Source organism: Colias croceus, chromosome 4, assembly GCF_905220415.1.
Source record: "Colias croceus chromosome 4, ilColCroc2.1".
NCBI lineage: Eukaryota > Metazoa > Arthropoda > Insecta > Lepidoptera > Pieridae > Colias > Colias croceus.
Window position 1 is genome coordinate 9477912 of NC_059540.1, and position 27721 is coordinate 9505632.

The 27721-nt window shown below is 33.8% G+C and overlaps 1 protein-coding gene across 5 annotated transcripts; it reads left to right on the forward strand.

Annotated features, from left to right (window-relative positions):
• Positions 1–127: 127 nt before the first annotated feature.
• Positions 128–26838, forward strand: LOC123691508 (calcium-transporting ATPase sarcoplasmic/endoplasmic reticulum type). 5 transcript variants are annotated; one of them, XM_045635945.1, is made up of 13 exons: positions 8124–8279; positions 9299–9443; positions 16080–16097; positions 16483–16565; positions 16643–16747; positions 16827–18412; positions 18493–18682; positions 19123–19270; positions 20592–20850; positions 21293–21437; positions 21789–21998; positions 23724–23841; positions 26204–26838. In XM_045635945.1, the coding sequence occupies exons 2-13, from the start codon at positions 9326–9328 to the stop codon at positions 26230–26232; spliced, it is 3009 nt and encodes a 1002-aa protein (XP_045491901.1). In that variant the 5' UTR covers positions 8124–8279; positions 9299–9325; the 3' UTR covers positions 26233–26838. The 5 variants fall into 5 exon arrangements, with proteins under 5 accessions (XP_045491899.1, XP_045491901.1, XP_045491902.1 ...); XM_045635946.1 differs by lacking the exon at positions 26204–26838 and adding an exon at positions 25995–26197; XM_045635943.1 differs by lacking the exons at positions 8124–8279; positions 26204–26838 and adding an exon at positions 128–281 and having other exon boundaries at positions 23724–25691.
• Positions 26839–27721: the final 883 nt, after the last annotated feature.

The following is a 27721-nucleotide window of genomic DNA, read 5'->3' on the forward strand; positions in this document are numbered from 1 at the left end:
TGTGCCATAACACTGTGGTTTAGCGGAGGCGAGCTGCGTGTGGTGTGCTTGCGATAATTTGGCTAGATGGTTGTGATGTCGCCGCTGGCAAGCAGCCCGTAACCCCGAACGAAGATTATAAAAGAGAGCGTACTTTTGCTCCCACGCCCGGCACGCCGCTGTCCAGACGCTCTCCTCATGGGGCGCGCTAACCTCACCCGATAGTTCGACCAAAATTACTAATAAATTAATGTATATTAGTTCGTTAAACCAGTGATTGGGACCAAGTGATAAGTGATACGGTAAGTTTGTTTGAATAAGTGAACGTGTTTCCAGCCGCGGACTGTGAATTGTGCATATTGTGACTGTTCAGTGCTGCCCCCTATACATGGACATGGATATTATCAACGGATTCTGTTGTGCAATACTTAAGGATTATATCTGAAATTAATCAGCTTTCCTTCAAGTGTTGTGTAGATTTTGGATTTGAGAAAAGTGACACTGGATTCGAGCTTGTGACCTTATTTCGATTGGCCAAGGCCAATATAATAAGGTTCTAAAACCAATTTTCGACAGTGTAGTTAATAATTATTAGTTTTTAAAGATACCATTATAACTTAAAGTTTATCCTTTATATAGTAGTAGCTTCTAACTCCTACATTATACCACAATTATTATACGTCAAATAGATAATAACTTGCGCACATAAGTTTCAATCAAATTTCTCATATATATATGTATTTATTTAACTGCAGATGCTAAGTTTTCTTTAATAGGAGACAACAACGATACATACATCTAAGTCTATAATTTTAACAGGCAATCGTTTAATATTTTATAAATAAAAAAGAATCATTTCTCATCCGATTGTCCTTCTCTCACTCAATGTCACGAATAGAAATAGATACTTTACATAGAGATAATATACCAGTGGAAGATTTGAATGTTTACTATGGAGATGATGGAGATACAAATTGATAAATTAAACAGAGTAAAAGTAAATATTTTCCCATGTCATTTTTAATGACAATCCATAATGATTTTAATTTTAATAAGGTTTACAACCTATTAAATCACCTATTCGCGTTAAGGCGGTCTTCTATGAGTACTCTAGAAATCAATTAACTAATCAAAAAATTATATTATATCTTTGTAAATAGAAGGAACGATCTTGAAAATATTCATAAACGGTAACTTATAATATCGATAGATACTATTGCTATCTTAACGCTACGGCACGGATTTTGTAATAAAATCCATAAAGACCCTGAGTGAAATAGGGTTTTTTTTTCAAAAATCAACCCATAATATGTTGAAATAAAGGATAAAACACTCGGCTCATGGTTTAATCTGCGCTTGTAACCGCGGTCTAGTATATTTGATATTAGTCAGAGATTTGTTTGCAAGCTGTTCCGGTACTTATTACTTTTTACACTGCTTTAAAGCAGGAAATCGGAATGATTGAAATAAAAGCCAAACATATCGTGGGACTACCTACCGGGATAAAAATTATGATACATGGAATCATATTGGGAATCAAAAGAAGACATACACAGAAAGTTCATCATATATATCATTGAAATAATAACATGTAAATATTATGATAGTTCAGGTTGATTTATTTATTTTTATTATGGAGTATTCAATCTTGTGTAGTATGTTCTTTAATTACAACAAACTTGGATACTCATGTGAATATTTTCCAAAAAACAATTTATACTTTAGTAAAACATAAGCTACATAAGATAACATAAGCATAAATCTATAATATAAAAACGAATCGCAAAATGTGTTGGTAAGCGCATAACTCGAGAACAACTGAACCGATTTCGTTAATTCTTTTTTTATTACATTTCTTGAAGTACGTGGATGGTTCTTATAGAGAGAAAAAATAGAGAGAAAACGTAAAAATTTACCACGGGCAAAGCCGGGGCGGACCGCTAGTATAATAATATAATCTTCCACAAACATAAGTTGGAAATGCCAAGCAGCATATATTTTAAATTCCAAATAAATAAGTTAGCTACAGGCAATAATTCTTGAATATTGCAACTTTTAAGTAAGTAGTACTTTTTTTTTTAATTACACCTCAAAATATTTTCGTTTTTATTTACTCTGTGTGTACTGACATAGCATAGCACATAATAGGTAGAAAATAGCCAACAGTATCATACCGTTTCTTTCTTATAACTCCCATGAGCAAATGCTATAAATTAAAAAAAAACGGAATTGTCTGAAATTTTTTATTCATCAAATGTTATGATTAATTTTTGATATTCATTTTTAATTTAAAACTAATAGCCAGGGCTTCCAATAAACTGAAAATAAACGGAAAACCTTGTCAAATGATATTTGCGTCACTCAACAGGGCCGACGTTTTCATGATTCTTTTTTTTATTTAACGTAATCTAAAGCGTTGGCGTTTATGACAGACGTCAATAAACAAAATAAATATACTCTCAAAGCAATCGAAATTTAAATAAATAACACACTATTTACTTAACCACCGCGCTATAAAATACCAGGGATTATGAAGATTTATTCTGTGAATTTTTAAACTGACAATTATTATGAGGTTTGCGTGTCCAACGTCAGTATCCTCAAATTTAAAATTTATTTTATTGATAAAGCCCATTTATTTTGAGTATTCAAACCTACGTTTGGCAAAATTGTAAAGATACGATAAGTTCTGTCAATTTTGTACTTAGGTTACCTCTATTAAAATGAATTACCGAACATGTTATAATAAAAAAAGTTACCTACTCTACAACTTACTGATTCGTTGGTAAAACTAAATTATATTAATGACACGTAACGGTCTACGTCATATCAAATATGCATGCAAAGCCCCTGTACTTTATATCGGCAACTGACAAGTTGGGGTTGGCAAGGCAGATGGTTACGACACACTCAAGTACTATAATTCTATTTCGATTATTACCTTCGCCTGTTTATTTCAAGATGACGAATAGTCTTACGTTTGCGCTATTTGATAGTGGTTACATCGTGCGTACGCAATCGCGTATATTGGCTCGTTACATTATCTAGGAATTTTAAAAGCTTGTTTTATAAGTGTAGATTTCCTACATCTATTCACAGACTCTATTCATGATACACTGCTTTCAATGCACTGTCTTGTTTGAGAGAAGTTAAGATAAATGGTCTCAGGTCGGGTTATTTTGTGCTGCTCGTTGTACTAGATCAGTCAATCATAACTGTACTACACTTACACTAATATAATAAGATGAAAGATTTGATTGTTTGTTAGTTGTAAAATTGTTAGGTATAATATAGAATGTATCCTATTACCAGCAGAAAGCTTCATTCCTGGGAAGGGGCTATTACGGCTTTGTTTCATTATTTTTCAGCAAAGGCGAACCGCGAAAGTACCTATACATCCTTATTAATTCTAAATACAATAGGGGAAACTTGCCTAATTCGTACCACTTAAGGAGAACCTCAAAAATTTTGGAAATGAACAATGATACACAATTATTTATATTAAGTAATTATAATTTCACTAATGTTCTATTAGTATTTCAACAAAAAATAACATATATCTTATAAACTTCTGAGAAATAAACAATTTTCAAAAACTTAAAAAAAGTACGATTTAAGACCATTCATCTTAAATCGTACTAGTATATTCTTAAATCGTACTTTGAGATCCTATCATTGGTTTACAGTCTTAAAAATCACAATCTTAATAATCTTCTCCTCTTTTTCTTAATTTTAATGTACCTAGATTAATTCTTATTAATACAGCGGATGGTCTTTGCCAAATCCTGACAGTCATCGCAGTAATAACATTTTGTTTTTTTAGTTGTCCCTGCACATAGCTCATGTAGGTAATTGTGAAGTATGGAGGTACCCATACTTCACAATTACCGCATTTAATCATGTTTTCTTTAACGTCTTCTTGACATATTTTGCAATACCAACTGTCATTTTCATCTTGTTCTTGTTTCTTTTTCTTGTTTCCTTTTTGAGGTGTTTTCGTTCGTTCGTACAGGTACGTTTTAAGAAGTTGCTGCGAGTACGAAATAGGCACAAGTATCAAAAGAATTTCAAATTTGCCGCAAAAAAAACTGTCAACGAACAAGCCGGCTTTACTATGTGAAATATATTCACAAATATACGCATAAATATAAAATAAACAGTTAAACAACTTATGAACGGTATACTTGGAAGACAGTTCTTGTGAAGTGTGCGAAAAAATTACTCAAAAAGTAAGAAAAAACTTACTTGATAAATATTTTAGTCGGGAGCAACGTAACAGGTATTTATTTGTCACATGGCAATATGGCCGCAGGCCGACTATTATTGACATTTTATGCCACCAGAGGCGCTGGTAACTATTACCCAAGCCGAGATATAGACGAGGTACGATTTAAGCGCAGGTACGAATTATGCAAGTTTACCCTACATATTATGTACTAATTATAATAATTAATTAAAATAAGTGATCTGATACATAATGTATCACATCCAAAACATCATTCCATTATGTATCACTATCAGAACCAAAACATTCCAATATTATATAATATTTATTTTCCATTTTTTCTTATCCCTAGGTACCTACTACACATGATTCGACGTAATTCTGTAAAGTTGCATATAGTAATTTTTTTTTTTGAAAAATAAGGTCATAAAGAAGTTTCACTTCTGAGTAAGTGTTCACTAGTACACGCACACATTATTTTTTTTTAATTATATGTAGGTATATTCTCTAACATTTTACATTAATTATATATATACCTACAAGCAATAAAAAGCAAACAGCTCTATTTGGAATTATAAGAAATGATAATTACAATGAAAATATACCTATACGTGTTAGTTGAGCTTCGCCTTAGTATTTTATTTTATACGATTTTATTCCAGCCACCAAAATAGACGTTAACATTGGCATTCAACTGCTCTGTCTGATTTTCTATTTTCACTCACTATATATATTCGCGGCTTTAAACACAAGGCTGACATTTTTTCTTCGTCGCCGATAAAACGTTTATGTGTAAAAGCTTCAACATTTCCGACCGTAGAAAGGAATTCCTTAACAATACATTATTTCAATTCGTTTTATTGAATAAAGCACAAAAACATGCCAAAAATTATATATTGAGCGTCACACGTCGCTCATAAACATTTAGGTACATTAGCCCTTATTGATATAAACTTCGCGTTGGTACCAGTGCATTGTTGACAAAATTTAAAACAGTGAGAAAATTCAGGCAATCAACCAATAGTTCCTTCTGTCATTGGATTTATGGTATTTTTACGTGAAATTAAAATATTTATTGTATGCCCTACGAGCCTGATTATCCCTATAAAAAAATACACGAAAAAATATTTGTAGATAGTGTTGTTCTGTTCTGTTTGTTAGTTACATTAAAATAAAGAAAGAGCATTTTAATTAGTTTCAATATTTGTAAATAGAGCAATTTTTTGTTAGTTACAATATTTGTAGATGGAGCATATTTTTTACTAGTTACAATATTTGTAGATAGAGAATACTTTTGTTAGTTACACTATTTGTAGATGGAGCATATTTTTTACTAGTTACAATATTTGTAGATAGAGAATACTTTTGTTAGTTACAATATTTGTAGATGGAGCATATTTTTTACTAGTTACAATATTTGTAGATAGAGAATACTTTTGTTAGTTACACTGTTTGTAGATGGAGCATATTTTTTACTAGTTACAATATTTGTAGATAGAGAATACTTTTGTTAGTTACAATATTTGTAGATGGAGCATATTTTTTACTAGTTACAATATTTGTAGATAGAGAATACTTTTGTTAGTTACAATATTTGTAGATGGAGCATATTTTTGCTAGTTACAATATTTGTAGATAGAGTATATTTTTGTTAGTTACAATATTTGTAGATAGAGCATATTTTTGTTAGTTACAATATTTGTAGATAGAGCATATTTTTGCTAGTTACAATATTTGTAGATAGAGCATATTTTTGTTAGTTACAATATTTGTAGATGGAGCATATTTTTGCTAGTTACAATATTTGTAGATAGAGCATATTTTTCGTAAGTTACAATGTTTACAGAGGGAGCAGATTTTTTGTTATGAGCCCATTGCTAATTAGATAAAATGTGTGAAAAATCCCTATCTTAACCATTCATCATTTCAAAGTCTTCTTTATGCGAAGACAAGTAACGTTTTGGTTTTATCGTTTTTATGTCTTGCATAAAAATTACATTGGTACCTACTTAGTTATAATTTATAATTTTACCTAATTTCCTTCAATTAATTTTCTTCTTTAATTTTCTTCAGGTAAGAAACCGGTCACAGTTTTATAATAAAAATCTGTGAAGTGTTTCTTAAAAAATCTCAACGTGTTATTTATGTTACTTGATAAATGGATAAAACTAATAATGAAAAAGTGAAAAATTAGTGATTGTTCATCTATATTAACAGAGTGAAAGTCGGATTTTTATCGAAAATAAGGTCAAGAGTACATTCATAATCCCTGAGAAGTGAATGACCTACTCTGATAGGAACCAAAATGGCTTCAGCTACTTAGGGTAATAAGAAATCAATAAAATTGCGTTGTATATTTATCTATATGACTAAAATCTATGTCTATGTCTGTTGTCTATATGGACAGTTGGAACAATAGACGATTCACTATACGATATTATTATTAATTATTAGGTTTATTGATTGAGATTAATATTCGTTAAACATTGAAAACTTTAACTCACTTTATGTTCCAACTTTTTGGTTTTAATCATAACAAATAATCATCTTTTAATGTTGTTAGAAGAATATTAATTTTGTCTACACATACTAAGTAGGTAGTTAAGTACATACTAAGTAAGTAGGTAATACATAACGGTTAAAAATTTGTTTGTTTGCTTGCTTGCTTGAACGTGCTTATCTCAGGAACAACTGTGCCGATTCGCAAAATTATTTCAGTGTTAGATAACCCATTTATCGAAGAAAGCTAGGCATAACATCACGATAAGACATTGTTCATACCGTGAGGAGCGGAGCTATGCGGCAACTATTGTAGTTAGTGTTATTATGTATCCTGATATTTAACTAGTTGGTGATTTACAAACATAAATACTTATATCAATAAATATATTAGTTATGTATATAATAAAAAAATAATGACACAAATTTTGCGAACTCTACCAGTTCTAACTCAACTCATTCAATTATATAATATATAACCCGGCTTCGCCCCGGTTAACCCCCTTAAAAAAAGACAATGACACTCGCATACATGGCTATAAATTGGTAAAATAATTTTCTAAATCAGAGACTACCCTCTACAACCTCATAAACTTTAATTCTGTATAATATGAATATAGCTATAGTCTATATATTTTAATTGTATTTAAATCACATAAATATTACATGTTTTCGTTACGGTTGTCATGACGTAAATTATTCATTCGCATAGATCATTGTCACAAGGCGTCCATCTTTGCCAGCACAGTATACCAATGTCGAACTGTCGGACGCGCTCCAATTGTATGACGACGGTGCTTCTACAAGCCAAATTATTTTTGTAAATATAATTCCTAAGACTCCTTGAAGAAAAGAAGGCGTTAACTTAAATCGTCCGTAGTCTACACAGTAAGAATAAAATTTAAATAATAAAAAAAGATACAAACTAGGTATATCTTAAATTCTGACCCACATTGAGTTCCGTAATCCCACCAAAATCATTGTGAACTATTTATTCCTCATAATAAATTCACTTTTATAAATAAAAATAATATTCATTAATGTAACTAAAACTATAACCTTAAAACAAGGTGAGGGTCAGCGAAGACCCTGGCCCTGAGCCGGCGATACGATGGGTCGAGAAACTGTAGGTAGGTTACGAAGACATCAAAAAGGAAATTCCAATACAAGAATAACTTCATTGTAGTTAAAAGAGTATAATTTGTTTTGGTAAAAAATTATATTGAAATGTTTGAAGTATATTCCCAAACAAAATAAAAAACCAACAAAAACCATAAGTCCGTAGAAAACCGCGAGCTGGTCCCGGGCTGCGATTGCTATAAAAAGATTATCATAGGATGGCTGACAGCGATGGCTGTGCGACATGCAACCCTGGAAAGCGAGTCGACTGTGCCATCGAGTGCTGTTGCCAAAATAATTAAAGAAATCTCCGTCGATGTCCCTCCGCCGCGCCCGTGCCGCTCTAAAATCGTCGCTCTTTGCCCGGGAGTCGCATCTCGGGGCGCGGCGGGAAAACATCTCCCGCGTCACTCTTATTTCTTCTTTCCTTCCCGAAGCTGTCGAAAAAAATATTTTAGTAAGTTCTAACTAAATCAAAATTGAACCGTGAGTGTACTAACATCGTGTGTGAAAATAAGTGCTTTAACATAAGTAATCGGAAAGAAATTTGTGGAAAATATCACAGTGATAGTGTTACATAACGCGAAGAAAATTATGAAGCCGTTTCTTAATTTTAAAAATACCGCACTTTCTAGGCGCCCAAAGCACAAAAATAGGATTGTATCACGTGGTTCTTTTCGACCTATAGTAAAGCTCCACATTTCTTAATGCTTTAAAATTAATAGAGATAAATATAAGTATTATATTCATAAACTTAAACTAATTTGCAATAATTTTATTAATTTTGAAATAAATCGGATTATTTTAAAGGCTATAAATATAATGTTTCTTTAAAAGTCGCTGATTTGATACAATTATTTCTTGACCTGCATAACAGGTGGCGTTGAGATCAATGACTTTTTCTACGTCAGTCTATGAAAAAATGACGGATCAGTTGGATACGTATAGAAGTGGCTTATGATATTTTAAATGCGAAATAGTATTATAATTAGTACAAAGTTTAGATATTACTTGTTTAATTAAAATATAGACAATTTATGTTCATTGATTTATTCATAACAACTTTCCTTGCTCATGTAATAAAAAAGTTTGCGGTAAGTGAAGTGTTCTAGAGACGGTCAGTTTTCTGTAAAGGATATTGCTTGTTAAAATAAATTAATAATTTTGGAATCACTTAGAATTGATTACAGTTAAAATTTCTGCCGACGGTATCCATTTATATGCCTCTTTTTATTTAAATTTCCAACTTGACACAATCATCATGACTGATAATGTTTTCATTCCATTATACTTTTAAGTGGACGATCAAGAAAAAATTAATGTAGGAATTGTACTTATAAATCAATTGGAAACGAGTAACATTTTGTTATATCTCTTTTATATATTTCCGCCTAAAATGAGTATAGGTAACCTATAAGTTTAATATTGGTAATGATGACTTGTCATTTTCTAACCTATTCTTTTCTTGCCTTTTAGAACTGACGGCAAAGTAGAAATTCCACCATGGAGGACGCTCACTCGAAATCCGTGGACGAAGTCTTAGGATTTTTCGGCACAGACCCAGACAAAGGCCTTACCCCTGATCAGATCAAAAGGAACCAGGAAAAATATGGTCCAAATGGTAAGTTTTTATTCACTTTATACCACAACAATTGAACATATACCAGTCAGAGCAGATCGAAATTACATAAAAAATATTTGTGGTTCTAGACAACATGGAAATTGTTAAAATTTTTCAATTAAGTATTGAGAATTCTTTGTTTTAATTAAATTTGATTGCGTTGTCAGTTACGAAAATATGTAAGGAAAGTCAGCAGATGTAATTATATTGTGTATAATGAAATGCAAATTGTTAGTCAGTTATGTATCCTTGTTAAGACCATGGTCAATATTATGAAGCTTTGAGAAAGAACTGACTCAAGGTTGCAAAATAAATACATTAAGGTTCTCAGTATAGAAAGACAATGATCCACTTTCATTACTAAATTTGTCTATGCTACTATTAACTTGATGTTATGTTCCGTTTATTCATAATTGTTTTACTTAAAATTAAACCTTTGTCTATAAGTTCCCTTTGTTCATAGAGATAACAGTGATTCAAATTATTTATTCTTGTCTCAAGTACTAGTAGGTAGGTATTATTAGGCAAAATTATGATAAAACAAAAGATTTGTGATAAAATTAACTTATAAATTATCATAAACAATCACACTATGTACAATGTATTTCATGGAACAGTACAAAATATATCTTTATGCAATTAAAATTAATTTATAACACAATTGGAGTTAAAAAGAAACTAATTTGAATTTGAAAATTGTTATTAGAAAAATCGTTTCTTGAGCTAAGTATATATTGTGTTCGGCAACATTAATTTATATAGTATGCCGGGTGTGGGTGTTTGTTTGTCACATTAATACATAATGTATAATGTTTGTATGATATGTATTCATAAAACGACTAGAATATAAGGTCCTCACCAAAAACAAAATTCCTTTAATACACAATTGAAGTTTTCTAGATATGTTACCAAGAATTCACAATTGCAAAATAAATAAGTAGCAATAAAGACAAATTTCTCTTTAGTGAAAGTTGCGAATTTGATAGTTTTTATAAACAGTACTTTTTGTAAAAAACAATAACTCAATAATAAGAATTCTTTACCTTTCACCGCAACTAATAAAAGGTTTTTCACAAAATTGATAGTCTTATCGCTGTTATAGTACGTATACAAACTTTTACAATATAATTAATTAAATTAAGACAGATAGTGTTAATTACAATCAATTGTATATAGGCTTCAAATGTTTCAAATGATTGAGCAAATTGTTCAATATAGTCTCAAAACACGGTAGAATCAAATGGACTTAACAAGCTGCCCTTTTACAACTCCCATACTGCAGGAAGTTTTCATTTATTGAGACTCCACTTCCAGCTACACTGCAGTCATACAAGTCTCAACTATCTGTGTGTTTGTAAATACTTATTAAGCAATTACAATAATAATATATAGTAATTATTGCAATCAATAAGCTTTATTTATAAACAATGTGAGCTGAATTGTTTATAAAAATTATTAAGAAAACCTTTTTTTTTTAATAAACTAGGTTTCAAATAGTGCACATAACCAAAACACTTAAGAACAATGTTGTCTGTTCATTCTAGGTCATAGACATAACCCAGATAAACAAATTGTCACATTTTAAAGTAATGAATAAAGTTATGAAACAGATTGTTATCTAGTTGAAGGAAAAATTATATTTTGTTTAAATAAATTAAAATTTAACTTCAATATCGCAGTTAATCATTTTCAATTAACATCATTCATTATTTAACTAAATACTTTTTTTTATTTAATTTAAATAATTTAATGTATTCTTGATTTGTTTACATGTTTCAATTGCTTAAGTGTTGATGACCTTTCTTTATTTTGCGCGGATTAAAATCAACAAATATAACAGATAATGTAAATCTCTCTTTACTATCTTATCTAATCTAAAAATAAATATTTTAATGTGTATAATGTATGTGATTCATAAATATAAGCTTAACAGTCTGTTTTACTCGAAAGTATTACAGATTTATGATATTTCTTTGTCAATTTATTATAATAAAATAATTACTTCCATCTTTACCTGCACGAAAATTCTGTGAATGTAGAAGATATTGGGTGATATTATGAATGTAAAAGATATTGGGTCAAATGTAAGAAAAAAAAATATATTTTTGTACAAAGCAAATATTGAAAATATTATCTAATCATTATTAAGCAAGGATTACAAAAACAATTGGTATTTTTATAGTACAATTTCAAAACTACCCACATTATTATTTTTCTAACAAATCTCTACAATTCTACATACAATTTATTTATTTGAATTCAACCTTAATAAATGTGCTTAAACTATACAAATTAAGAAACTAATTGGTACATCAGCATTTAATCAAACATTATGTAGGCCGTGTAGTGGGTACGCGTCGCTTGGTGTTGTTTATATTTAGTAGCACAAGAGGTGGTCGGTCAGGTGTTACCCTCCAACGGTGCGTGTAAACCTGACCGCCCTATGAGCCGTAACATCGTATCGTCCTCACATCTCATCTATTTTTATATATCTAAAACGACACAAAGCAAAACAACTTCTATTCATTTTAATTTTTCATGCAAAATTTTTCGAAAAATATCCATATTTTTACAATTTTATATCAATGTGCTAAAAATTATAGACAAAGTAAATAATAAATAATCTAGTATTTCTAATATGTGTTTCCTACCTCCATGTTTAATTTGCGATAATCTCGCCAGCAAGTGCTTAACATTGATAACAATATTAGAAATAGGTTTTTGCGTATCTAAAGAGTTAATCAACACCAAATAAAATGAGAATAGTTCTATTATCATTTACATGTTATTTACATAATTTACAAAACGAGATCCTTTGTACTAGAAGGTCATACACATAGATATCGTCAAAAATTACTCAACGATGAAGTATTGCCGATATACAAGCTAGCGGTAGACAAGATAATGTTTATTTTCACGGCTTCACACCACTCCTCGACTGGTTATTTTGCTTCAAAGCAAAATAATCGTAACCAAACTGCACGTCACTCCACTTGAAGCTTGGTCACAATACGGAAAACTTCCAACGAGAATAGATTCTAAAACATAACGCTTGTTAGCGGGTTTATAGACGCTTTGATGGTGCCGTGAAAAACCGCGTCTTGCGTACTCGTTATAGCACCGAGCGTTGCCCTCTGCTCATAAAATTATTTTACCAACAATTAGTAATTATTCTCACCTACACTTTTTAAGTCGCGAGAGGTTAAACTCTTAAATGGAGTTTCTGAAATAATTGGGAAAAGCTTATTAATTCATTGAAACAAAAATAGATGTATATTTTATCTATCGTTTATTATACGGCCTACGATATACTAATATTGCGACTGATTTTAATTTACAATCACAGTATTTTTTTATCTTGACGCCAATAAAATGTAATCTGGAGCAGTCTACTGATAGGTATGAGTCTACTACTTCTCGTTTAAAAAATACGTCATGTCTTTATCATTTCTCTTAACCGGGTACCAGGAATTAATCTTTGATCTCCGTATTATATTAGGCCATGTGTTCGTATATCGCTGTAAATGCTCTTATAATGCTTTTGTACTAAAATTTATTCGCTTCCGAACGCACGTTCAAAACAACCTGTGGCTATAAATTAATTAAAATATTTATAAATATTATATCGAGTGATGCATGAACCATGCTGATCTCAATACCTGAAACAACAATCATGTTTTGCTAACGTAGCAGTTCTATGTACTACATAATGTAACCTAATATTTTAATATACATAAAAATAATCTTTAATGGCTTACGCATCAGTTTATAGAACATTTAAGTCATGAATATTTCATCATTCCTTATCAACATTGCATTACGCAGTGTTGCCAGCAACATGTAGACAGCGAATCCTCAACATGTTGATCTAACTTTGTTGCAAAAACAAAAGCTTTATCAATCCTACCTTTGTTAAGATTTCATAGGTACTTCAATCACAATGAATCTTATTTAAATATTCCGCTATAAAAAGTCAACAAAAAGAAATATATCGCACAAAATACATGCAAAATAACAAGGTAAAACAGAGTAATGAGTCGTAAAATAATCAATTTTATCGCGATTACTTCATTAAGCGAGCTTATGTGCTTTGGTACAATGCTAAAATGCTTATCGAGTGGGCAAATGACTCAATCGTATGTTGTAAAATGTGCGACTGAAAGCTATGTGTAAATCTTGCGGCAAACCACGCTCACATAAACAGTCTAAATATCTCAATTCGCCCGCGTTTCAGAAGGTGTTTCATATCAAGAAACAATAATAGAATAGTGCATTTGGTAGTTATTTAACGACGGGTGGTATACGATAGTGCGGCGCCTGTTTGCTGACGTGATGCGGTATACACAAAGTGCCTAGAAACTAATATCGTATAGACAGGCACAGCAGTTGGTTTATTTTGGACAGTGTTACGTTGGCGGCTTGCGTCTATGAATTCGGCAGACGCGCGATCCACACGTCCATTTCGCCTCACAATATTTTATTTATTCAATAAATATTCATCCATAGATAGATGTAAACGTTTTTATGTTTACCGTGGCACTGTGTAGATATAAATTTGTCTAATAATATAAGTATAAATTTGTCTAAATTAGCAGAATACAGAAGACGTTGTTAACATTTTTCCGTCGTCGTTGTTTGTCAACCGCCGTGAATATACCTAATATGTATTTGAGTAAAAGTTAACGGTTATTTCGCGAATGTTAGGTGTATTGCCCCATAGACTCGCTTTAGCAGTTCCGCTAACTTGAAGTTAAAGATTTTTTTTAATACAACGCAGTAAAGTTCACCATGATAACATCTGTTATTTCGAAAATAAATTAAATTGAAAATAAATTAAAAATTATAATAAATGAAATAAAAGATGAGGCTTGTTTTAACCCTCTTGAAAATTTTGTAGATAAACATGTCGAGTTTATGTCCCGATAAAAAGACTTTCATGACAACGTTTTATTGTTAGTTTATGAAACTCTATACACAAATATTTATGTTACACACAAACGTCTTATTTTTCTTTTATTTCAAAACACAATCCAATAAGAATATATTTTTCCAATAATTTTGAAAATCAAATATCCCACACACTTTTGATCTTATAATATGAGAATATATTAAATGAAGTGACAAATGTCGATATGATCTTATAAGACCTAAACATTAAACAAGCTACCTTTGGAATAGCTGTGCCCGGACGTGACTGTTTCATTATTTATTTACTTTGTTATGTTATTCTCACGTAATTAGCTTTAAGTCTTTAAATGAGAATAAATGATTCTTTAAACCTAACAAGATTCCTATAACAAATCGTTCGTACCGTACACATCGATCACTAATAATCCTGTTTAAGTTATCACGGCAATAACTCGTTAAACCGCCACATAGCAGTATTGTGTATCGCATTAACAGTCCAAGCACGTGCAAAGCATTGACGTAATCAGTTATCTAGGAAGCGCGATGTCCATTCATATCTCTTTATGATTTTTAAATTTTTATAGTAGTTAATTCAGATTACAGCCTCTGATCGCAAACAGATATTAACAAGGAGCTAACCGTGTTGACTAATTGCTTGTATTTATCTCTGCTTTCAAGCATTCTGTGCGTGTACGCAAATAGACGATTCAACATCGATTGATTTAGCGCACGTTACCGATTATATTGGATTAAGACCTAAATATCAGACGTTACATTTGTGTGTTTCCTATTCGACAGTTACGCGTAGTTGTATATCATTCATTTGCATATTTAACTTATCCATTAAAACAATAATGTACGGAAATTTCCTGTAGCCATAGCCATACCTACAATCTACATCCTTTCGTCCTACATCAATAACATAAATACTTGTGTGCTGATGTTTCAATACAATTGAAGTTTATACAATAAGTATGAGTCTGTTATTATCCTTGCAGTTTAATTGCGTAATAATGTTATGCGTAAGAAGCTCGTCGATCAGGTTACACACGTCATAGCGAATCGTGGTCAAGTCCGATACCATATAGAGTTGACCTCGAAGTTTTAAAAATATAGAATAGGTACTTCAAAACAAGAATCATCTGCATTTTTTTCAGTTTAGAATAACAAATTCAATTTTGTTGTATGTTATTCATTTTTATTACGATATAAAATACAATAATCAATGTTACTTAATTATGAGTCTTAACATTTGAGATTTCCGATAACAGAATATTCACCTTTGCATGTTGTTTACGTTAATCCAACCTAAACAACAACTACATATTACATATAAAAGTTAGTCAGTGTCCAATAAATACTGTGATAACTGAAATAATGTATACTGAGATCGAATTCCACCATTGTAAGCGCCAGATATTCTGCGTGCAAAAATCTGAAAATCTTCAAGTTGTTGATAGCACTGTTTAAAATAAATGAAATGGATGAAAGAGCAAAGTTCGGTGGGATTAGAATGATGATAGAAAGTGACGTCACAACTTGCACATTGCCTATCAAAAGATTCGCGTTGCGCGCCTTGGTTGATTCAAGCAATGTACGTACGTGTATTTATACGCGACGTAACCGGCGAGATATATCGCATGCCTGCTCTGACTGGTTTATGGTCTGTTAAATTTACCCCTTTGATGTTATATTCAAAACTCTAATCACGGTTCTTTTCTGTTTCAGAACTGCCCGCGGAAGAAGGTAAGCAATGGAAACAACAGCTGATCTATTAAAATATATTCATAAATATTTCAGTCAAGTCAAATCTGCAATCGCGTTTATGTACATTATACTCCAAGATGATGTTTCTCAAAATCTAATATTCAACATTATGTAATAACACATTGAGCATACTGTATCAGTTTTATATGCTATATGCATACGTGGGAAGTACTCTTTGAAGCAATAAAATGCTCGTTTTTTTATGTTAATGTAAACAAAGTTATATTCTTATCCACATTCCGAAAATGCTGATACATTAATATTATATTTTCGTTTATCGTATTATTCAATACACTTGTTTTTGATCCTATGATATAAGTCGTAAAAGTGTATAAAAATGTTATATTTCTCATTTTCTCCATAGGTAAAAGTATATGGCAGTTAGTTTTGGAACAATTCGACGATCTGTTAGTCAAGATTTTGCTGTTAGCCGCTATTATTTCTTTTGTAAGTATATTCAGTTATAAAAATTTATTTATGTTTCGGCCTTTTCCATAATTCTAATACTCATTATTTTTCTACAGGTATTAGCTTTATTTGAAGAACACGAAGATGCCTTCTCAGCATTCGTAGAACCTTTTGTTATTTTACTAATTCTTATTGCTAACGCTGTAGTAGGAGTATGGCAGGTAACTTGGATGATTGTTTTTTTTTTTATTGTTAAATATTTTCGATTTTATAAATAATTAATTTCTCACTTATTTATAGGAAAGAAATGCAGAATCCGCCATCGAAGCTTTAAAAGAATACGAACCCGAAATGGGTAAGGTCGTAAGAGGAGACAAATCCGGCGTGCAAAAAATTCGGGCGAAAGAAATTGTACCTGGTGACATCGTAGAGGTGTCTGTAGGTGACAAAATTCCCGCCGATATCCGCCTTATTAAGATTTATTCCACCACAATCCGTATTGACCAGTCTATCTTGACTGGTGAATCCGTGTCGGTTATCAAGCATACCGATGCCATCCCCGACCCTCGCGCTGTGAACCAAGACAAAAAGAACATTCTCTTCTCCGGTACCAATGTTGCTGCTGGCAAGGCCCGTGGTATCGTCATCGGTACTGGTCTGAACACTGCCATTGGTAAAATCCGTACTGAAATGTCCGAAACTGAAGAAATTAAGACACCTCTTCAACAGAAATTGGACGAGTTCGGTGAACAATTGTCTAAGGTTATCTCCGTCATCTGTGTCGCCGTATGGGCTATTAACATTGGTCACTTCAACGATCCTGCTCACGGTGGAAGCTGGATCAAGGGTGCCGTCTACTACTTCAAAATTGCTGTGGCTTTAGCCGTCGCTGCCATTCCAGAAGGTTTACCCGCTGTAATTACCACCTGTCTTGCCCTCGGTACGAGGAGAATGGCGAAGAAGAACGCTATTGTCAGGTCTTTGCCTTCCGTCGAAACTTTGGGTTGCACATCTGTCATCTGCTCAGACAAAACCGGTACATTGACCACCAATCAAATGTCCGTTTCGCGCATGTTCATCTTCGAAAAGATTGAAGCCGGAGACAGCAGCTTCCTTGAATTCGAAATCACTGGCTCAACTTACGAACCTATTGGTGACGTCTACCTGAAGGGACAAAAAGTCAAGGCTTCTGAATTCGACTCTCTCCATGAATTGGCTACTATTTGCGTTATGTGCAATGACTCAGCTATCGACTTCAACGAGTTCAAACAGGCTTTCGAGAAGGTCGGTGAAGCTACCGAAACCGCTCTTATCGTGCTCGCCGAGAAGATGAATCCCTTCAACGTCTCCAAGACTGGTCTCGACCGCCGCTCATCTGCTATCGTCGTTCGTCAAGAAATCGAAACCAAGTGGAAGAAAGAATTCACCCTTGAGTTCTCCCGTGACAGGAAATCTATGTCTACCTACTGCACACCTCTTAAGCCATCCCGCCTCGGAACTGGACCCAAATTGTTCGTCAAGGGTGCGCCTGAAGGTGTATTGGACCGTTGTACCCACGCCCGTGTCGGAACCAGCAAAGTCGCCCTCAACTCCACCCTCAAGAACCGCATCTTGGATCTCACCCGCCAATATGGTACCGGCCGTGATACTCTGCGTTGCTTAGCTTTGGCTACCGCTGACAACCCACTGAAGCCTGAAGAAATGGACCTCGGAGACTCTACCAAATTCTTCACTTATGAAGTCAACCTTACTTTCGTCGGTGTCGTGGGCATGTTGGACCCTCCCCGTAAAGAAGTCTTCGACTCGATCGTCCGTTGCCGCGCTGCTGGTATCCGCGTCATTGTAATCACTGGTGACAACAAATCCACCGCTGAAGCTATCTGCAGGTAAACCAATATTCTAATTATACAAAAGAATTTGTTACACAAAATCAATCGAAAGATATCTAATACAAAATATGATTTAGGCGTATTGGTGTATTCACTGAAGATGAGGACACAACTGGCAAATCTTTCTCTGGTCGTGAATTCGACGACTTGTCCGTCAACGAGCAACGCGCCGCCTGCGCTAAGGCCCGTCTCTTCTCTCGCGTGGAGCCCGCTCACAAATCCAAGATCGTTGAATACTTGCAGAGCATGAATGAAATCTCCGCTATGGTAAGTAAAATAAACATTTCCATTGAACACACGATAACTCCCAGCCCATCAATTTATGACTTATATTAAATGCAAAGAACATTTGTTACTCTCGTATTTATTGCTCCACAAATATCTTCATAAATTCTAAATGCATTATTAATGTTTACAATTGTACTGCTGGGAGTCTGAATGTTTATATTAGCTTTGTTCTCTGTTGATAAATATTGATTTTATGGGAGATATTAGTATATTATACACAGATCTGAAAAATATAACAATGATATATTAATACACATTCTATCTAAATATAGCTTATTCGACAGTGAAATAGTTTGATCAGCTTGAATTAAATATGAATTGCAACTAAATATTTAATATACTTATTCGAACACTCTCACACCGTCACTCTATCATACTAACAAAACTCAGCAGTTGCTACACTCTATATGTTATTGCAGACTGGTGACGGTGTGAACGACGCCCCCGCCCTGAAGAAGGCCGAGATCGGTATCGCCATGGGCTCCGGTACCGCCGTGGCCAAGTCCGCCGCTGAGATGGTGCTCGCTGACGACAACTTCTCATCCATTGTCGCTGCCGTTGAGGAAGGTGGGGATATAACAATGTTAATTTATGTTTTGCAATACAAAAAAAACCTTCCAACTTAAATTATTTTTGTAGTGGTGAAAAATTCGATATGTTTTTATAAAGTATGTCTTATTTATATGAGATCATGTTTTGGTCATAACCGTTTTTACAATTTGACATGATTTTTAAGACTTTTTCAGTTATTAAGATAAGAAAAGGTACTTAAACTACTAACTACAAACAGATGTTTTGAAATTATGTTATTACTTTTAAAATGTCGATAAAATTATATTATTCGTATCCATATTATGCCCTAGTTTCCTGTTCGAATGACCATTATTATCATTGCTCTAAAGTTGCGCACTATACTCCCGTTATCTATGATTCACCTCTTAATTCCTACACAAACAGTTACTTCCCATTTTACGGAGACACCATAAAAATAACTCCTACGTGTCTTTTATAACTTTTGAATAAAAATATATGGACACAAGATCAAGGACACTAACATAGAAACTGATTATCCACTATCAAACATAGTCTTGTTAAATATAATGAGGTTAATTCAATGATTCGTAGTCAGGTAACATCTTGAAGTTAACTGTTAGTGCTGATTGCACATGTAATGCTCTTTCTTATTTCGTATGCTTGTGATTGTGCAAAAAATCTAATGCGTTTAACAATTTTCAAGACGTGAATGTTTTTTATATAAAACCGCTCATGGTTCAACATCTATTTAGCATTAATTACGCATTCCTTGAACTCGTAAAAATATTTCATACTAGTAAATATGCAGATGCAAAGAATGAAAGGAATATTTAAAAAAAGTCGTATTTTAGTCATAAATAAAGTCTTGCTCAATAAAATAATAGATATAAATTCAAATACAAACTGGAAATATTTACGATCAATTTCAATTTCGACATAATAAAATATTTTAATAATTCACATCATAATTATTACCGAAATTTGGAAATTTTAATTAAAGCTTCGAAAATGGTAACTCGATATATTAAAAACCCATTCTGAATTCACGATATACACATACACAATACGACATAATAATTCATTATTATTAATCACTACATAGTATAAAAGAAAGTCGCTTTCTCTGTCACTTTGTATGCTTAAATCTTTAAAACTATGCAACGAATTTTAATGAGGTTTTTTTTTAATAGATAGGATTATTCTCGAGGAAGGTTTTAGTATCTAATTTATTAAGTTTTAGACAAAGCGGCCGAAGCTGTGGGCGGAAAGCTAGTTATATTTAAAAATTAAGAGACTTTTTAGTTTTAAGCATAGAATACGAACTATAAATACTATATTTATATCATCGTTCCAGGTCGTGCCATCTACAACAACATGAAGCAGTTCATCCGTTACCTGATCTCTTCCAACATTGGTGAAGTCGTGTCCATCTTCTTGACCGCTGCTCTTGGTCTGCCCGAAGCCCTGATCCCCGTACAACTGCTGTGGGTCAACCTGGTCACTGACGGTCTACCCGCCACCGCTCTCGGTTTCAACCCGCCCGACTTGGACATCATGGACAAACCACCCCGCAAGGCTGATGAGGGTCTCATCTCTGGATGGCTGTTCTTCAGGTAACTTTGGTTATAGATATAAATTTGCAATTTTTTTGTAGACGTCAATTTTTATCGTTTTTTAAGCTATTGCATAGCTTCTATCGCGGGCCTTGAGCGCGGGGACCGAATCGAGAAATTCCGTAACGAAAAAACCTCACGCTCCCCACTCCGACGGGCTCGGAGGTGTGGCTTAAAGGCATGCTATGCGTTACCGCGGCAGTCCCCGAGTGCCACACTTTTTTTTTTTCTATGATGATGTATAGACATTAGACATAGGCAAAATTAAGATTATAGAAAGTGTCTTTTAGCTTTTGTGTTCTAAAAAGTTAATAACAATATTACATTACATTAAGCTATAAGTTGTCTCAATTATTGAATCAAAACATGATAGCTGCGCCAAATATTTGAACAATAATATTTGTTGTAATAAGATTATTATAATTTAAATGTATACCCTCAGATACATGGCTATCGGTGGCTACGTCGGTATGGCCACAGTGGGCGCCGCCTCCTGGTGGTTCATGTACTCTCCCTACGGACCCCAGATGACCTACTGGCAGCTCACCCACCACTTGCAGTGCCTCGGCGGCGGTGATGACTTCAAGGTATGTACTAGTTTCTTAGTGAAAGTGATGCTTATAATTTTTTTTCTTTTTTTTTTGAAATTGACAAATTTAAAATTTGTTTTTTTTATCTTAACAAATAATGATCAATTATATTATTTTTTGTATTATTTTCAGTTGTTTTTTTGAAGTGAAACGTCTTTAGGCGCGTTGAGAGTAAAATTTAAAGGTCGCATCATGACACTACCGTCACGTCATCGAGTAAGACGACGATTTTGGTATCTTTGAATCTTGCACAGGAAGTTTCACTTCTGACACGTGTGCTCGGCAGTCGGCTCACACTTATTTTGTCAAAATGTTTACAAATTTACACCACCATCTCACAAATTGCAGGGCATCGACTGCAAGATCTTCACGGACCCCCACCCCATGACCATGGCCCTCTCCGTACTCGTCACCATTGAGATGTTGAACGCGATGAACAGTCTGTCAGAGAACCAGTCGCTGGTGACGATGCCACCGTGGTCCAACATGTGGCTCGTCGGCTCCATGGCCCTCTCCTTCACACTGCACTTTGTCATCCTGTACGTCGAGGTGCTCTCGGTGAGTGAACAATGGCCATAGACTATAGAGGAGAGTTTAATTGATAGGTTTCATGTTGGTAGGTAAGGTAATGGGACCATAGATGGAATAATTTACATGTATAGATTGTACATGAAATAATTTAGTTGGTAGTTGAGTTTGTTTTGGTATGTAAGTTGTTGGGTGTGTAACTGGGACCATAGATTATAAAGGCGATTATTTACGTATAAGTGGTGAGATTTTAGTTTGTATGTTGGTAGGTAAGTTAGTGGAACCATAGATGATAGATGCGAGTTTGTAGTGAGTTTTCATTTGATTTATATTAGTTTGGGAAGATAAATGAATCGCAAAATGTGTTGGTGAGCGCATAACTCGAGAACGGCTGAACCGATTTCGATAATTCTTTTTTTATTATATTCCTTGAAGTACGAGGATGGTTCTTATGTAGAGAAAACGTAAACATGTACCACGGGCGAAGCCGGGGCGGACTGCTAGTAGATAATATGTAGATGGAAGTATTGCATGTAAAATATAATTTGATAGTTACGTTGATGGGTAAGTTTTTCTATAATTATGCAATGACTTTTTTTTTCTAACAATTAATAGAAACCTCAATTATAGGTTAAGTTAAAATGTTATTACACTCATAAATTGCTAAAGAATATAATCACAGTCATTAGGTAATAAATTTGTAAATATTAAGCATGTGCCTTATAAATTAAATTATTTTATCCATCACAAAAAACCGTAAAAATTTATATTCACGAATATTATAATATCATATTATGTATAGTACATGATAACATAATTATAACAAAAATTGTAGTAGGTCTGTATTAGTCATGAGTCATGACCTTTAAAAGTTCTTATAAAATTGATGTTTTTGTATTATGGTCCTTCACACATCCTGTGTTGGAATGTGTTGCTCTGTTCTTTGTTAACCGACTTCAAAAAAAAGGAGGAGGTTATCAATTCGGCCGGTATATTTTTTTTTTTTTTTTATGTATGTACACCGATTACTCCGAGGTTTCTGAACCGATTTACGTGATTCTTTTTTTGTTCGATGCGGGATGGTGTCGAATTGGTCCCATAAAAATTTTATTCGGATAGGCCCAGTAGTTTTTATTTTATGAGCATTTTTGTCTGTAGGTATTTGTAAATTTTGCAAGTGCAAGTTTGAAGTCGGTTGTTTTTAACGCAGTTATCACTTGTGTGTATAATTATTGATATTGAATCATGACCTAAACTTGTCCTATAATTGTCATATTTACTTAGCTATATATTAACATCACCTTGACTTTTAAAATTATTCTTATTTATATTCATATTAAGTTTTGAAAATCAAACAACTTTTTATAACCTATACAGTATATATGTTTCTTTGTTTTTAATAATAATTTGGTATTTCTCATCCCGTCTAAATACCACTATTTTAGAATTCCCAAATATTTAAACCAGTTTTAACAATTATTTAAAGTATAAATAGACTTGACACTAGGAATAACAATAAGATACGTATAGTCTATTTATATATAGATAAATCGCCACCTAAAATATAATATATACGCATGAAAAACCTTGCATGTTACTTTGACTAAAGTTATGATGGAAAACGAAGCAAAAGATTCATATTTCATGCCATTTGGCCTATCACTTATCATTATTGTACCACTCCAAACATTGCATGTGCATTGTGCATCTACCATAAATACATGTAATTGAACCGCTGTCGCCGTGTGTCCCCAGGCCGTGTTCCAAGTGACGCCGCTGTCGGTGGACGAGTGGATGACGGTGATGAAGTTCTCAGTGCCCGTGGTGCTGCTGGACGAGGTGCTCAAGTTCGTCGCGCGCAAGATCTCCGACGGTGAGAGACGACATTCCCTGGCCCACTGGCTCGACGGCATGCAGTGGATTGTGCTCATGTGGGCCGTGTTCTTTGGCATCATCATCTACGGACCGATATAAGCGAGCCGATACCCCGTTTGATTCACAACCTAATACCCCCCCGCCGAATTCTGCGCCACCCACGCTAGCACGCTTTCCCTGACCTTCTTTGACAGACTATTGGACGTTTTGTGTGGGGTACGGGGATTCGTTTTATGAAATGTTGAACATTATATTTGTTTTAACATTTAATAACGCGAAATGAGCATACTTTCTTTTATACTTCTTTAATACTTGGGTTAAAAAATAATACTTAATTTAATATCAGATAGATCTGTCAAACAATGGTACTTAAAGTATATAATATGTAATCATAGCACACAGCGGTGGGTGGCGCAACGAATTCCACTGTGGAAACCCATGGACATTGAGCTGTAGCTCACCACAGTACATCTAACCGTTTGGAATGCTAATCCACGAGGTGTGAAGTGACCCCTGTGTGTGCCGTGAGACTGTGAAGGAACAAAGTGTTCGGTCAGCTGACATGTTGGACTGCGTCCGGAATGTTCTACTTAACTCTAGTAGTGTCCTTAGCAGTAGGTGTGCGAGCGGACGCCGAGACCGCTCGTGTGATTGCATTTCTCATGTGCGAGACAATAAATATACAACGGAGCCTCATTGAGTTGTTTGCGATAATAATTTTATAAGTCGAGTGGCTGTGAACATCAACCTAAATTCAGAACACCAAAATTTTTAATGATTTTACACGTAAATTTATAACGATTGTAAGTTTATAATTTTATAGTGATTTAGTGAGGATTAGTTTCTAATGAGCTCCGTTTTTACAAATTTTATAGTTAACTCGCACACGGCTCAGTACCTTGTCCTTTTGGACTGCAGACATTTTACCTTACTGTTACTAGTAATGTGCATCTTTAGCATAGGATATTTATTGTAAGTTAGGCTCGTCGCTATCATTTGTGGACAACTTATTCTCAATATATAGAGAAACTGTTTCTTCAGTCCTCTCACCTGTTGCTTGCTAACAAATCTGATGCATCTGCCACCCTCATGTTTGTGATTAGCATCGTGCATCTTGTATGCAATGTGTTAACTAACATTTTAGCAGACATCTTTTGTACCGAATTTATAGTCAACGATTTAATAGATTATTTTCTAGTTAACTATATTGTGGAGTAAAATATATCCAGATTTCTACATGATATCCTGTGAAGCAATATATGTTACAAATAGTAATTTACTACTAGTTTACTGTGTATTGGGTTTGGTAATTCCTCTGTAATTTTAAAATAAATAGTTTAAATAATTTAAGTTTTAGTGTCACATTTGTTACGAGAATTGATGTTAAAGATGTAATTATTTTACTTTTTTCTGTGGGACATAATAATATTGTGTATTAAGATTTAAAAGGGATAATATGTCAAAATTTGTCCATAAAATCTTAGAAAATTGTAGATCTAAGTGATTTATTTAATAGTGTTATAATAAAAACTTGCACGAATGCATTGCATGATTTCTTTTCGAGAGTACAGTTTGGTGTGATTTTTGCCTTATGCTGCATTTTATATTTGTGAAACAGTTATTATATTATGTACAAAATAAATTAAATGAAAGTATAATATCAAGGTCAGCCAGTCGAACTATGTACACTATACACTGCACAAACAAGAGCATGCTCAACCTGAGTACTGTCGATATCCAAAAACCCTTGCTCTTCAATTTATAACTATTCTACTACCTTGTAAAATTGTTACACACTAATTGTATATTTATTAAAGGTAAGAAGTGTTCCCTTAAAACAGATCGATTTTCACGTTTTATTATTTCACTCCACCTTAAATCTTACTCCTTTGCACATTCGAGAACACGCACACGATCCTCGTTGTCGCCTCGCCGTACTAACTCCGTGTTGTGTGTTACCTGCTAACAAAAAGTTTAGCAAGCTTCAACAAAACATAGCTATTGGCTACGAATTTGCAAAATTCTATATTTAAATATTTTGTATCCGAGATGTCCACTTGGAAGTGGGTCTCGTTGCAAAACTTTCCGCGCCGCGACACAGGAGCTGTGTCCGCGGGGCCGCATGACTAACGCGGTGTTGTCTGCCCCCAGCCACGGCGTGGAAGGTGTAAGCGCCCGGAGCCCCCGCAGCACTACTGCACGCACATATTCCATGAACACTCATTGTTTGTTGTGATCCCGCAGTGAAACTACACATTTAGTAACTACGACACGGTTGTGATCTCTGCATAAAGACCTAGTAAGTTCGGACGGCGGCACTCGCTCGGGCGCACCACACTAACGCTAACGTTGTTTTGCAGTGAACGAGGTGGTCGTTGACAAGTGGTAAACGCCACCGATTCTTAGTTCCTCATCCGCTTCTCTCTGCTACTTCTACCGCTCTCGTCTCGGTATAGTAATCGAATGAATCATAGATGTTTTAACGAGTCGTCGAATAGACCGAGATAGTTAGGGGTCAGGTGCCTCAGGCACGACACGAAACGGCTCCGACGCGACGACCGACGACCGACGACCGACGACGAGGCGCGCGCCCCCCACCCACCTACGCTAGTTCACCAGAGAGGACATGTTCATAATGTGTATATAAATACAATATATGCTTAGGAGATTTAATCAATTTGTTTAATTACGTTATTATTATTAATGAAGACTACATGGTGCCCGTCGACAAAAGCAGTGCGATAGACTATGTGTACTTAAGTTGACAGCATGCTATTAATTTATTGTTATATTTTTATTCTCTTCGTCTAGTTTGCTTATCTAGAGCCTTTATCTTTATTTCTATTAGTGCTGACACCTCGACGAGCAATATGGTGTCTGTAAGTGAAGGGTAAACATTATTATCCAGTTTGGGACCGAAATGTGTCCATAAATTTAAACATACCTGTACATTTTAATGTATTATTGTTTTGTACAATAAATCGTTATAAAATAATACTTGTTTTATTTAACAATAACCATAGCTACCATTCAATAGCAGTTATTTATTGTTACTCGCATACAACATACTTGTACTTTGGTAGAGTTTTAGGCTCTAAGGTATTTTTACTTTTTTTTATGAAGAAACCAATCTTAACTTACTGATTATTCGGTGCTATCTAGTAGTTAAGATAATTGTCTTTTTTATACAGGGTGTAATCGTTAAGTGTGCACAAGCGATTATTCCGTAACTATTGCAGATACCAAAAAACTTTAAACTGATATCAAAAGTACTTAACCTAATGAGTAAAATGGCCATAATAAATTTTTAAAAATCAAACGAGAAATATCCTAAAATGTTACATTAAACGCTCCCATACATTTTATTTCCCATACATTTTGTATTCATAGCAGATTTTCGAAGTGATGTCCTCATTCTGCAATACAATGAGGAGCTTTATTTACAGTTTCTAAATGAACTTCCCTTCAAATTTGCGAAGTAATTAAAGCAGAAAACCAAAAAAAGAAAGAAAAAGCTAAAATCTTTCATATTATATGTACTAGGTTGATCCAAAAGTAATGATAATTGGGTATTTCCTGTGCACATAAAAATATAAAATAAATGTTTTTTGCTTGCTCATGTATTCACTAAGTAATCACAAAAACATCATATCAACAGGCCACGTTTCCAATTATTTACATAAATTTGAATGTGAACCGTGCGTGCCAGAATGTTTCCCGACGAAAAGAAGAAACAACGATTCGACATGTAGAGGGTAAATTTCTAAATTTTTAATGATATCAGGATAATTTTTTGTCACGTTTTGTGATCATGGACGTTACCCGAGTTCATCATGTTTATGCTGAAACCAAAAAACAATCAATGTCCTGGATGCGAG

Excerpts from the sequence above, each read along its gene's own strand:
- LOC123691508 (XM_045635943.1), top strand. The coding sequence starts at position 9,326 with ATGGAGGACGCTCACTCGAAATCCGTGGACGAAGTCTTAGGATTTTTC. Across the intron at positions 18,413-18,492 it reads ACCGCTGAAGCTATCTGCAG|GCGTATTGGTGTATTCACTG; the intron begins GTAAACCAATAT and ends AATATGATTTAG. Across the intron at positions 21,999-23,723 it reads TGTACGTCGAGGTGCTCTCG|GCCGTGTTCCAAGTGACGCC; the intron begins GTGAGTGAACAA and ends GTGTGTCCCCAG.